This window comes from Thalassophryne amazonica, chromosome 11 (genome assembly GCF_902500255.1).
Source record: "Thalassophryne amazonica chromosome 11, fThaAma1.1, whole genome shotgun sequence".
Classification (NCBI taxonomy): Eukaryota; Metazoa; Chordata; class Actinopteri; order Batrachoidiformes; family Batrachoididae; genus Thalassophryne; species Thalassophryne amazonica.
This window is the reverse complement of record NC_047113.1, coordinates 66998979-67013964: the sequence shown is the minus strand read 5'-3', so window position 1 is coordinate 67013964 and position 14986 is coordinate 66998979. Positions and strand designations below refer to the sequence as shown.

The window sequence follows — 14986 nt, the reverse complement described above, 5'->3', positions numbered from 1 at the left end:
CATTCTTTTCTCTTTGAAAGCCTGAGGAAAATGGGATGTTCAAGACATTATTCAGAAGAACAGCGTAGTTTGATTAAAAAGTTGATTGGAGATGGGAAAACTTATACGCAGGTGCAAAAAATTATAGGCTGCTCATCTATAATGATCTCCAATGCTTTAAAATGGACAAAAAAGCCAGAGACGTGTGGAAGAAAATGGAACACAACCATCAAAATGGATAGAAGAATAACCAGAATGGCAAAGGCTCACCCATTGATCAGCTCCAGGATGATCAAAGACAGTCTGGAGTTACCTGTAAGTGCTGTGACAGTTAGAAGACGCCTGTGTGAAGCTAATTTATTTGCAAGAATCCCCCGCAAAGTCCCTCTGTTAAATAAAAGACATGTGCAGAAGAGGTTCCAATTTGCCGAAGAACACATCAACTGGCCTAAAGAGAAATGGAGGAATATTTTGTGGACTGATGAGAGTAAAATTGTTCTTTTTGGGTCCAAGGGCTGCAGACAGTTTGTGAGATGACCCCCAAACTCTGAATTCAAGCCACAGTTCACAGTGAAGACAGTGAAGCATGGTGGTGCAAGCATCATGATATGGGCATGTTTCTCCTACTATGGTGTTGGGCCTATATATCGCATACCAGGTATCATGGATCAGTTTGGATATGTCAAAATACTTGAAGAGGTCATGTTGCTTTATGCTGAAGAGGACATGCCCTTGAAATAGGTGTTTCAACAAGACAATGACCCCAAGCACACTAGTAAATGAGCAAAATCTTGGTTCCAAACCAACAAAATTAATGCCTCGCAGATGTGAAGAAATCATGAAAAACTGTGGTTATACAACTAAATACTAGTTTAGTGATTCACAGGATTACTAAAAAACCAGTTTGAACATAATAGTTTTGCGTTTGTAGCATCAACAGCAGATGCTACTATTATTGTTATCTATTATTGTTATTATTATCTACTTTTTTTTACTAATAGCCCAATTTCATAGCCTTAAGAGTGTGCGTATCATGAATGCTTGGTCTTGTTGGATTTGTGAGAATCTACTGAATCTACTGGCACCTTGTTTCCCATGTAACAATAACAAATATACTCAAAACCTGGATTAATCTTTTTAGTCACATAGCACTACTATTATTCTGAACACTATTGTATATCAGAAGTTCAAAGCGCTTTACATTGATGCCCCACATTCACCCATTCACTCACACACACACACACACACACACACACACTAATGACTACATTTACATGCCATTAATATTCGGGATAAGGTCAATATTCCGGTTTCTGAATCATTAGGAATAATCCGTTTACATGCTTAAGCAGACAGAGTTACTCCTGTATACATGGTCAGTGGTATCATTTGAAATATCCCCATATAAACAGCGACACACGTCTTCCACCGGTGCTTGATTTGGTCTGGCGTTCATGCAAATCCTGCTTTGCGTAACTTTTCGGCCACCTTCTTGTAAATGTCGCTATCTCTGTACTTTCTACCGTCAGTAAAAGACATTATATTCATGTCTTTCACAATACTAATGAAGTACTCAGTTTCCTCCTCACTCCAAAAGTGTGGTGCTGTGTTGCCGTGTCTGGATTTCCCCATGCTTGTTTACCTCTGCTTCTGTGGTGTCTGGTGGGTTGCGCGCGCCACATACAAGTAGTTGCCGTACTCAAAAGACCAAGATTCCTTGCAGATAGGACATGCGCAGAACACAAAGTAATGTTCCTTTCTATGGGGATATTCTGATGCGCGTTTATATGACCTGATATTCGGGTTGCAAAAGGAGTAACCCAAGGGTCATATTCGGGTTTTTAAAAACCGGAATATGAGCATTTTCGGGTTTTTGCGGGTATTTACATGGCCGTGCGCAACCGGGTTATTGCTAATATTCCGGTTATGAAAGGGTTATGAAAGGGTTATTGGCTGCATGTAAACTTAGTCACTGTCAGGACGCTGCCATGCAAGGCGCTCACTACACACCGGGAGCAACTTGGGGATGAAGCACCTTGCCCAAGAGCCGTTAGTGATTTTCCAGCGAGACCGGGGTTTGAACCGAGGATCCTCTGATCTCAAGCCCACTGCTTAACCACAAGACCATCACCTCCCCATCTGCTGCCAACCCAAACTTTTTATCACAATTTTATCTACAAATAAGACTAAGATGACATATAGAAAACATATTTAAAATACTAAAATATTTTTAGGTAATTTTAAACATAATAAAAAGTAAAAATGTAATTTTATTATTTAATGACCTCTCACTGCCCACCTGCAGTATCTTCAGCACCCACAAGGAGACCCTGTTTTTCTTTTCCCCTCCCTGAAGCATGGCAGTGTTCCTGTCTGTCCGGGCCTCTGCCTGTTCAGAAAATGAATGAATGAATGAATGGACTGTTTCTTGTAGAAGGTGTGAGAGTCTCATGTGCTTCCAGTCAGTTTCACTTGGTGGCATCAAATGTTTTCACTCTGCAGTACTGACATTGATATTTTCTTTGCTCTCTCATGTCATTTTTTTCTGCTCTCCCTGTCTCTGTCTCAGGACTTGCAAAGAGAATAAAGGCATCTACTCAGCCATGCATCTGGACAAAGTTTTCAACATCTCCTCGTTCCTGAACTCCACAGTGGTCAGTGCACCGCACGCATACACTTAGTGTCTTAAAAAATATTCTGCTCAGTTATCGTGATTAAAAAAGCCAAACTGTTGCTCAGTATGAAGCAAATGAGAGTAAATCATATGTATTCCATATTAAAACCTTTCTGAATGTGCCAATTTGATCAGCAAAATAAGGTGTAAGTAAGTTTGTAAATGTTAATGTCACTTGAGTGAGCAGAAGGTGAACAGATGCCTTCGTTTTCCAGGACAGTCCCAATTTTTGATAACCTTTTCCCCAGATTGTGAATGAAATAAATTCATGAAACAGGGGTTAAAGTTCTCCATTGCTAAGCAACGCCGTGATGAAGCCTCACGGGACATGTTCTGGCATGTCCAGCTCATGCACAATCACAATCGGATATTCACATGACTGGAAAGCAACCGGAATCCGTCTGAAATCCACCTGAAAGCCGTCCTGAGAGACCAACACCGAGGTGGTTTTGTCCCGCGTAATGAACGGCTCCGTGGCGCGTCCCTCCTCTTTTCTTTCCATGAAAAAAACTCCTGTAACGGTGGAATGTGCCGGAAAAAGTGCTGATGTCCACGTCTTTTCACAATTCCTGTGCTAGTCAGATGACATACCGAATCAAGACAGTGTCCAGTTTAAAAATGAACGGCACATTTCACTGTTACAGGAGTTTTTGTCATGGAAAGAGAAGCTGCTCCACCGCGCGTCGCGATGCAGCCGCTCGGCGCAAAGCAACGCCGTGATGAAGCCTCACGGGACATGTTCTGGCATGTCCAGCTCATGCACAATCACAATCGGATAGTCACACGACTGGAAAGCAACCGGAATCCGTCTGAAATCCACCTGAAAGCTGTCCTGAGAGACCAACACCGAGGTGGTTTTGTCCTGCGTAATGAACGGAGCCGTGGCGCATCCCTCCGCTTTTCTTTCCATGAAAAAAACTCCTGTAATGGTGGAATGTGCCGGAAAAAGTGCTGATGTCCACATCTTCTGCCTTTTTGTGAAAGTCAGACGAGGTCCCGGATCAACAAAGCTTTCACGTTGGAAATGATCTGGTTGTTCCAGCGGGGTGTCAGCCTGTTGATGGGGGCTGGGAGCGCACCGCGCTCTCAGCAGTTGTGGGCCATCCTTAAAGCGGCAGTAACACCCCGTAATCTGTTTAATCCCCATAAAATCGTCCCTGAAAGCCATATTAATTTTTCGAACGGTGTCCACCTGGAGGTCTCTCACAGTTTCTGGAAAAAAAAAAATTGATGCAGCAAAGCTACAAATCGTTCAGACATTTATTCGCAATAAAAAATAGACGAGAGGGGTGGACCACACCTCACTCAAAGCCTGCTCACAGGCGAATGAAGCAACCGACAGGCATGAAAAAACTCACGCATGCGCACGAGGGTTCAAGCTTGTCTGACGCAATCACACGTGATTCAAATCCATATGGTTTTTTAAAAAAATAATAAGGTCTGATACGATACTTTTCTAACAGACCTCGTACTTTAAGCAGTCTAACTAAATTGGGGTGGGGGGGGCGGGGAGGTGAGAAAATGGTCATCAAAAAACCCTCCAGAGTGCATTCCTGGACATCAAAAACCCTAAATTTTCTGGGAGCATTGAGTGACCCTCAGCTCCTCTGTTGACAAAGGTCCACTTTCACCAAAAAAGAAGCCCTACATTTCAGATCCAGGCTACAGGCTTGAGATTTTAATTAGTATTGAATGAAGTCAAAGCTCTAGAAAAACCATCCCCTTAAAACATGTTTATCCTGAAGTATTTAAATAATGTGTAGGTTAAAACATTTCTATAATTTCATAGCTGCACTGGAAAAGAGCAGCAATGGTTAGTAAGTGAAATATAATCTTGTTCAGCATGAGAATAATTTTGTTTTTTTTTAAGCTGTCTCCACCTTGTTTTACCTTAAATCCTAGGACACAACCGCAATAGGGTTTCTATACAAAGATAGAGGGTGAACAGCTTATGATTTGACCGTGAAATAATTTCAGTCAGAAGATTTTATTTTATCTGATTGCTTTAATTACTTTAAAAACAGGCAGCGTGGAAGATGAGATGTATGTATTGTATTGTGCTTCTTTTTGCCAACAGAGGGGGGCTAACTGTTCACTTCATTTTACCCTTCTTCTTCTTCTGACCACTTAATTGACTAGTTTTAGAGAAAACTGCAGCGTAAACCTTGACCAGAAAGTAACAAACGTCAAGTGAGTCCACAAAATCTCCACCTGCGTCTTTTCCAGGCAGGAGGTAAAGCAGGGTTACAATCGGACAGACCAAGAAACCGGTGGTCCATGTTGTTTTTTTTTCCAGCATGAAGAGCACACACTGCACCCCAGCATCTCCAGCCTTTCATTACTAATGCGTTTTTCTACCAAAACAATGTGCGCACTGATGATCTCTTTAACACGCCTCACTCCAAGATGATAGTGCTGCCGGTTTTCTCCGTCTTGACCCTGTGCCAGATAATCCTGCCTACCAAAGGTATTTTACCACTTGCCTGCCAGTTAACAAGATTTTCTTGGCACGTTTTAGACAACAGGTGGTTTTTCCATTTCACAGCTGCAAGAATTTGAAGAGTTTCCAAACTGTGATGACCTACCCTACAAAATTTAAGTTAATCCTAAAGGCAGCTTAGTCATTTTTTCACTTGTCTGAGCTGTAAGCGCATCTCATGAAATGAAAAGTACAAAGCCAATTCATAACAAGATTATATTAATGAATCTAAAACATGGTGCAATATTTATTAAAGAATTGCAAATGCTGTCAATGTTGATTAATCCATTTTGTTTTGTTTGTTTTTTTACAGTTAATCTCTTATCTGCTCATTAGTTCTTCAGTGTTTTATAAAACTAATATCCCAATAATCTGGAAGTCTAGTTGTTTTTAAATGTTGCATCATAAATAAATGAAACAACAAAATTGTCATGTTATTTGTATATTCACAGTAAGGGCCCCTTCACACATAGTGTGAATTTGGTTGAGGCGTGCATGAAGCAGGAAACGTCTGCAAAATGTTTAAATTCGTAGCTGCCTTGAATGCCTCTTACACCTGTTGCTACAACTATTTGTAGAGGCTGAAGGACAGAGTGTGCGCTGCGCGAGTCCATCGAACCCTCTCGCGGCAGGTGTCGGCCATATTCCAGCTGACACACACAAACATCAAACACCGGTCGTGTGGCACTTAGAAAATGTGTGACCAGTCGCACTATCATCATGAAAACAGTCAGCAGATAATCACTTTCAAAATTTGTCTAAGTGCCCCATGAGTGTGGCCTTGTAAAACAGCAACACATGTGAGGTGTCAGAGTGTCAGCTCCCCCCGCACACATGTGCCATGCGTGTGAATCGTGCGTGTGTCCCCCCCCATCCATAAACATGTGGTGCCGCGGGGGGGGGGGGGGGGGCGCACTTGCATGAGCTGATATATGGATGTACAGATGGTGTGTTGATGTGTGCGCTAAACTGACAGGGGGTGTGCCCGCCCACAGGAGCAGCTGTGGAGATCTGTGGTTCTGGACGTCACGGGTGGGAAACATGTACCGTGTTTGGATGAACATGAATTTTCAACTGTCCACTGTGATGCGCGTGTGTCTGCTTGCTGTCTTAACGTGGACATACATAAAAACATATATTGCTGTTGCAACGGGCTGCGGCGAACATGCGCACAATACACACATTGACAGGCTGCCCCAGGTGAAAATGGACCATCAGATCATAACACGCAGCAGGCGATCTGAATGTCATGTCACTCACGTGAGCTCTTTTCTACATGGACATGCGTACGGGGCCGGCTGGACACACCGGACCAGTAGATGTGGACATGATAACAATGCACTGCTTTATTAATGTCATTTCATGACTGTACGTCTGTGACCATGGGTCATCTACAGAGGAACAGATGGTTCATACTTGATAAGAGGGTTTTTTTATGGTGTGTGGTTTTATTTTTTAAATATGTCCATCTCATTGTTGATTTTAGCCATTATCCCGCACTGTGTTTACAGGCCAGCAATGGTAGCGCAGTGGTAAGGCTTTGGGCTGGCAATCAGTAAAGTGCAGGTTTGAATCCTGTGGGTAGCATGTATTGTTGTTTTCCACAGCAGCAGCATGATGTTGTTCCAGAGGTACCAGCTGGTTTTTAGTTTTTATTTATTCCACAGCAGCGGCACGATATGGTTCCACATGCTCCAGTTGCGCGCACTGTGTTCATGCACGAGTAAGGATGGGTATTGATAAGATTTTATTGATATCAATTCCGCTTATTGATCCGATTCCTTATCGATTCCCTTATCGGTACCTCTTGTGAATTTTCTGTGTACTAAAAGTAGGCTTTACGGGTTTACTATGTCAACAACAACATTTTATTGAGTCTTAAAGTAAACAAATATGAAATTGGTCACTGGATCCTTAAACTTTGGACATAATAAACTCTACATGGTGGATACTTGATCTCTGGACATAAATTGAAATAAACAAAATCTGTAGTTTTTGTCAAAACCATTTCCTTTTAGACATTATGGGCATGAATGTCTTTCCATACATCTGAGTAGAGGTCTTACAGCTGGCTGTGCTGCGCGTCAGTATGTAGTTCATAAAGAACGCAGGACATCTCATTTTGGGTGGAAAAAACGTTTTAGTCGATTGTAGTTTATTGTCTGTAATACAGAGTTTGGAAAGAGGTGTAATTTTATTTAAAGCGGCAATTCATTTTGAAGTTATTAATTCCGACCGGACTCTGTTTCGGCAGAGAGCCGCGCAACGTTTGGAGTTGTGCCAGTGGAACAGAGGACGATTCTTGTTTCTTGACTGCAACAAGACAAAAGTCCCAGTTAGTGACTTTAATCCACACAAAAGTGACTCATGATTAACATATTTTAATTCCTTTGAGAGGGGTTATGAAGCAGACCTGCCACTTCTGAAGAGCAGTGAATCAAAGAACCAACGAGTCAGCGGATCGAAGCAGTGCTTCATTGGTTTACGGTTCAAAGTGGAGTTGCGCTCCAGAAATGGTTGATTACAGAGCTGCTGCAGGGTCTGTAATCAATGTAGAGAAATTATCATTTTCCCAACAAAACACCCTCAAAAATAACGGACACTCTGAATGACCGATAAGGGAATCGTTAAGTAAAAAGACTATTGATATTGGTGGATCGAATCATTTCTTAACGATACCTGAAAATAACCGGTTCTCGATACCCAACCCTATGCACGAGTGTACACAAAACCTTCTCAGCAGGATCATACATGCCTGCCCGTCAGCGCGATGTTTTCGTGGTTCGCTAATTTGAACTGTTTCACGCTGTTTCGCCGTAATTTGACCAAATCACAGTAATCAAAGTCAATGATCCTTATTTCACAACAGTGGCACAGAATAATGATATATTGGATTTATATTAGCAGGAGGTGGTAATGGTAGAATTTTTTTTCCAATATGCTTACATCCACTTCAGAGATTATGCGTTGTGTAATTTGGGAGTTATTTCATATAGAAGGGGGTGTCTACCATGACAAAAACTCCCCACCCCATGCAAAAAAGAAAACTGCAATATATACTGTAATTTCAACATCTTTCGAAATATTAGAATGTAATTGTTTTGACTTCATGATTAGTTTTGATGAACCCTGCATTGAACACAACATTCAAGTTTATGATATATAATGCTCCTGACTTGGTAGTACTTGTTTTAGAGAAGTCACAAAAGCTACATAAGTACTGATATTATTACAGTGATCATGCAATTACACATGTAATTTCAAGTCACAGCACAGTAAGTTGTAGTAAATCAAGTGTCATGGCCAAGCCAAAAACAAGATCTCAGGCTAAAGAATTTGATAAAACCTTTGACAATGGTTTATGTTTTTAAAGTTTTTGAAGAGCATGGCCTCCTCCTAAGTTCTGTTATTCACACAGTATGACTGAAATAAAACCTTTGACAATGGTTTATGTTTTTAAAGTTTTTGAAGAGCATGGTCTCCTCCTAAGTTCTGTTATTCACACAGTATGACTGAAATAAAACCTTTGACAATGTTTATGTTTTTAAAGTTTTTGAAGAGCATGGACAAACTTTACACATAGCGGAATAGCCAGATAACTGAAAATAGACCATACGTACTTTGTTACATTCATTGGTGGTGGGTTATTTTCAAGATATAGCAGAGGCGATTTTAGGCTTCCAGTTTTAGGAGTGCTTAGCACATTTTTAAAATTTTTAAAATCTAGCTGTCCAGAAATACAATTTCCCATGATTTCAGAGTGAAACATTGCTTGTAAAAGCTGCATTCATTGTCAGAATGATAAAAAAGGCATATTAGCAATGGATAACGGCCCATACATAAAATTCCTGCATTCTGGTGCAGTTTATATAACAAATAATTTAATCTCCTAATGTGGTGAGGGCAAATAGTAATTGCAATTTAGGAGCAGGTCTGAAATATTCAGAGGCTGAGTACAGTATATTATCCTTTATATTATCCTTGTTTTTATATTTGTCTTATGAGCCTATAGTTATTGAAGATTTTTTATTTCATCTTAACAGATTATTATGTCATAGTACTTAGTACAGTCACTCACCCTGGTATCACTTTTCAATTACATTTAGACAGTTTTAGGCATTACTTAGATTGTGTTTTACTTTTGGCTATTCATTTATTTATTCTACAAACTGATTGATGTCTCGTTTTTTTGGCAGCACGCACATCCACGTTGTAAGTCATAAAAATACAGTAGTTGCAATTGTTATGATCAGTGAGGTTTAGTGCCGTGTGCAGGAGGACCTGGTTTAGGACAGCTACAGCAGCACTCCACTATAAGGCTGGATGGAGAACACAGATGGTACACTGCACAGAAATGGGTTCAGGATAAGAAATATATGAATATGAATTATTTATTGAATTAACAGCAAAGCATAGAAAGGACAGACAAGATCTAATGAAGTCCTTAAAAGTAAGAAAAATAAAAATGTGTGACTTAAAAGTCAGAATTCATACCAAAACACCAGTAACACAAGTAAGACACCTCCAGAGTCTGATACACATATTCAATTTACCCTTAGCTTCACTTTCCATCCTTTGCTATTCTCAATGTCCATATCTACTATCACATAAGGTTTATAGAGTGCACAAACCTCACCTGAAGCTTTTTTTGCTTTTGAAAAAAATGCTCTGATATCCATCACTGCACTGCAGGCTTGCCACTTACTGCCAACAAATAAAATTACAAAATGAGTTTTATGATTTCTGCCTTTTTAGCAGATTTAAATTATTCACTTATTATCATGCTGTGCATTAAATGTTGTGGTAAAGTTTACTGTCTTAAATCTGAAATGTTTAGTTAAGGACCTTAACTAATATATATATATATATATATATATATATATATATATATATATATATATATATATTTTTTTTTAGGGGTGCTTGAGCACCCCTAAAAATAGGCTAACTCCGCCCCTGAGATATAGGATTAATTTTGATGCCAAAATGCTGGTATCATCATTTCCCAAGTGGATGTATTGAAATTCTGACTTGTGATTTTACCACCTCCTGCTATTTATATGTGTTTCTGTTGGTTTGTGACAATCAAAAAAATCTAGATTTTAAAACAAAAATGAGACTTCTGTGCATTAAATCTTATATTCATAATAATAACAATAAAAGCTCTGTAATCTCAGAGTAAAAGTAAAACTGCAACTCCAAAAAAAAAAACCCTTTCCTTTTTTCCTTTTTGAATTTTTTTTTTTTTTTTTTTTTTGTACTCTTGGGCTTTTACACGAGTTTATTAATTTAATTACCGTAATCATTTTTTAAAAAGAATTAAACATTTCGAACATTATGCTCTTTAAAATCTGTGAAAACAAATTTGAAAAAAAAATATGAATTAAATAAAAATAGGAATGCCAAAATAATGCATTTGTGAACACATTCATATAGCATGAAAAAGTCATCACTTTTACAGTTTGTTCTACAAGTCCGACCACAGGTATTTGAATATTTACATCGCGCATTAAGAAAGGAATCTTTTCAGATCAGGCTTAAACCGTGTCTGTTTTCTGTTGTTTATAAGTAGTGTATTTTTCTATTTTGTGTGAAATTAATTTGTTGTGTTGTATGATGTGTATGTTTTTGTTTCCTTTGTTGAATCTGTTGTAATGGCTATTCTATTTTTAGTTGATTTTTCATGTTTGTGGTTTTGTTTTGTCATTATTATGATTATCATTTGAAGAATGCCCGCTAAAAATGCACAGGATCCTACAGTAATGTCACGTCGTTTGAGGAACAAACAACTTATGGTCAACATCTTTTCTTGCGTACAATGTTCTTTATCCCTTTTTTGCAGAAATAACTGTAGAAATTACATATTTCTATTCAAGAGATCCATTCTTAACACACACACACACACACACACATATATGTATATATATATATATATATATATATATATATGCCACTCTGTGTAATTATGACTTTCTGAACAAACAAATTAGCTTTTGTGTAACTGTTGTAAATGTTATTATGCACATGCACATTGTGCTGTGATGTAGAACATACTTTTTCTTCTCGTGCTTGAAAATGCATACTTGTAGTGACCTTTGTTTGTGCGTTGAGTTTCTACTATGAAGTTTGTATTTTCACTACAGACGTTACAGTTTTTGTTTTTGGATTTTCATACAAGGAGACACTGAAAAAAGTGAAACTTTGAGCCGACTTTCAAAAGTTACTCTCATTTGTTACACCTAAATTCATTAGTTTTCTCAAAGTATATTCATAATATGGTTTAAATCAGTGGTTTTCCAAGTGTGGGAGAGTGAGCCCCCCCCGAGAACAAATGAATAGCTGCTTCCCCCCCACCGACACACATATACCCAATTTCAACATCTTTTTATTCTTTTACTCATGTTAAATACATTTTAAATATATTTATGTTTTTAATTAACTCTATGCATTGCCTTTGTAAACAGTTTAAACATGTTTTTAAAGGACTTTCTATTCTTTCACACATTTTATACCCTTTTCAAACATTTTAAATTTGTTTTTAAAAACTTTATATTTTTTTTATTTTTACTTTTTGTCATATTTTAAACATCGTTTTGTTTTGTTTTGTTTTTTACATTTAAACATTTCTGTGTGTTTTTTAACATCTTTGGCATAACTAACACATTTTAACATAAATAATATTAATTCAACTTTTGTACATATTTAGTCTCTCTTTTAGTCTCCCTTCTTGTTTAGTGTTAGCAGTGAGTCTGGGTCTTTGAAGCGCATAGGCTGCTGATTCTGGGATGTTTTTGTTTTCCTTTTTCCTGTCCTTCTTTTGTTGGTTTACAGTGTTTACAGTTATTGCCCCCCCCCCCCCCCCCCCCCTGAAAAACTCTGGCGCCCCCCAGAGGGAGCACACCTCACAGTTTGAAAACCATTGGTTTAGATGTAACAAATGAGAGTAATTTTCTCCTTTTATGTGCACACCAACCTTTTAAGTCAACGTGATGTGATTATTGAGATTGTTCAAGCATTTTGGACCTTTTTTGGTTGTTGTTGTTTTTTACCATCTTCAATCATTGGACAGTTAATGAGTCAACTCACTTCTGTTGTATACTGTTTGAGCTTGTGTGTTTACATCCAGATATGAATTATTACAGTAAAATCCTTCTGAAGCTGCTGTTGTACCTTTTTTTGTATGCAGTTTACTCAGGATGTGACGGCTCAGCTGGCCAGCATGAAGATCGACCTGAGAGGAATCATCCTGCTGGAGGCCACGGGGAAGCAGAATCTAATGGACTTCTCTGAAGCTGGACTGTCAGAAATCAACTATGCCGACTACCTGGAAGAGGTGACACACACTCAGGAACAGATAGAGCACTTTTAAGTGACAAATGTGAATAAAAGAGAAAGTTACTTCTCAAAATGGATCACTTTTCTACATTTAAAAAAGTCTCTTAGAATGTCCCAAGTCCACCGTTTTTTGTTTATCTGCTCCCAAATGTCAGGATTATTTCAGGTTAAAAAAAAATGTTTTCAGAAAATTTTGTACCAATTTCAAATATGCACTTTCTTTCAGAAAAAAAAACATTTTTTTTCTTTTGCAAATTTGGGAAGATGGCTTCCGATAACATGACTTACTTGGAAATGATATTAAAAAAAAAAAAAAAAAAAAAAAATGTGAAGTTGCTGCCTTTGCTCATTTATACAATTTTGCCCTAAAATGTCAATATCAGTTCCAGATGCTTTCACATTCGAGTTTGACAAAAGAAAACTGGACATTAATAAAATGGTCTAGCATGCTATTATTTAAACAAGAGCATATAGTCTGCAGTAATCTACGATGTCCTGGACAAATCCTGATAAGCTTACCATTGACAAGTTAGGCTTTTCTGCTTTCTGAAGAAGGCTTTTGCAAAGTACAGTTCAATAGACATTTTGACCCCAATGATAGTGGGTTTTTGGGATCAGGATACCTAATACACATACAAAGTTTGGTGACAACCAGGCAGTTAAGAAATAAGTCAATAGGCTTCTTGGAATCACTACTCATCAGCCAGGTGTCAGCCAAATTCCAGTTGCCACACACAAACGTCTAACACTGCTCGCTAGACACTTAGAAAAGGCGGGGCTAATCATGCACCTAGTTCGATAGTAGACAGCAGACGACCACCTCCGACCTGTCTGTAAAAAGTGTCAAAGTGCAACACAAAGTGCAAGTGAGTGTGGCATCACCTAGCAACACACATGGGTGTTACTCTGCTGAACCCCCCCCCCCCACACACACACATACACACAAATGGCGTGTGGAGTGTGTCATCCTCATCCTTCCCCCCCAACACAAATAGCTTGTGGAGTGTGTCGTTCCACCCCCACCAACACACACACACACACACACACACCATGAATCCAACATTGTCAGCTGTGGCTGAAGGTCCCAGAGTCCGGTCTCTGTGCAGTGCAGTGCGCTGCTGGACCAGCTGACTGCTGTGTCCTGCAACTCTGCTGGAGAACACGCAGTGCACGTGTGTGGGCGTTCACGCCCTCATGAGGACCAGCCAGCGTCTGAGCGCGTGGCACCATGTGAAGCCGCTCAGCTGGCTGCTGTCACTTCCACCACATAAATTGTAGTTTACATGACAGACAGAAAGAGTGGAAATTAAATATGTAAAACACATAAGGGTGAAGGTTGTGTAATCGCTTTGCTCGTATGCTTTGCTGTGGACATACAGTGCATGTCAGCTGACTGCAGACTGTCAGCTGGACGTGACTGTGCGTGCAAGGTGTCACATTAAAAACACAGACATCAGACAGATGCAAGACAGTCACACATAATAATACATTAAAATCACAGAACAAAGCAACAGAGCATGAGCCTTTCTGTTCTGTGACCTGCCGGGGTCCACTGACAGAGGTGGGCGTGTCCCCCTGCGACGTGCAGCTGGTCAGATATCTGTGCTCACAAGTCATAGCTCGGGAATACCTGTAGTGGCTTGTAGGATATTAAGTCGCATAACTACAGCGTGAAGCGCGGAATAGTAATCCATGTCATTTCATTACTTGCTGTTCTACGTCTAGGCGGAGGCTAAATCGCTCTTTATAACAGGAATTAAGGATTATAAATCACTGTGTTTTATTAATTTTTCCCTTCGCTGCTGTGTGCACGACTTTCCACATGCTCACACTGTGTTCCTGCGCACAAACACGAGTGTGCATGAAACCATTGCTGCAGTATTGTGCACACCTGTCCTACCGTGTGTTCCTCACGACAGCAGGTGGAATGTTTCGCCCATTTTGGTTCCCCATTTTGTTTTTGGTTCGCAGATTTTCTTCCGGTTTCTGCGTCTTTTGTGTTATGTGTGAAGGGCCCTTAAGGGTGATGGGGTTGGGTGTGGGGAATCTCGGCCAATGGTTCAAGTGTATATAAAGAAATTGGGCTGTGGATCTGCTTTGGTTTGTTATGAATGACCCAATTATCTGTCAGATATAACACAAGTTTGACCTCAGATAAACTGTGACACTGATTGCTGCTGAAAACTTTTTTTGGCATACACTGAAAAAAGAGAATGTTTTAATCAACTTAAAAAAGTGTTACAATTTGTAAAAACCTGAATGAATTAAGTTGTTTGAACTTACGTTTGGAAGTTAAATCAACTCTAACTTGCAAACTTAAGTTCAAACAACTTAATTCATTCAAGTTAAATCAACTCTAACTTATAAACTTAAGTTAAAAAAAACTTAATTCATTCAGGTTTTTACAAATTGTAACACTTTTTTAAGTTGGTTAAAATATTCTCTTTTTATAGTGTATATAATATAGTATAATGCAATGGTAAAATACCCTCGGCCATATGAGCATTGTCTTCTTTATA

The 14986-nt window shown here is 39.1% G+C and overlaps 1 protein-coding gene across 12 annotated transcripts in view; it reads left to right on the top strand.

Moving 5' to 3' along the window:
- Nucleotides 1-14986, top strand: part of prom1a (prominin 1a) — a 252412-nt gene that overhangs the window by 188771 nt on the left and 48655 nt on the right. For all 12 annotated transcript variants that reach the window (XM_034182040.1, XM_034182049.1, XM_034182045.1 and 9 more), the window contains 2 exons: nt 2549-2633; nt 12319-12465. In XM_034182040.1, coding sequence (XP_034037931.1) covers nt 2549-2633; nt 12319-12465 — 232 coding nt within the window. The remainder of the gene's footprint in view (nt 1-2548; nt 2634-12318; nt 12466-14986) is intronic.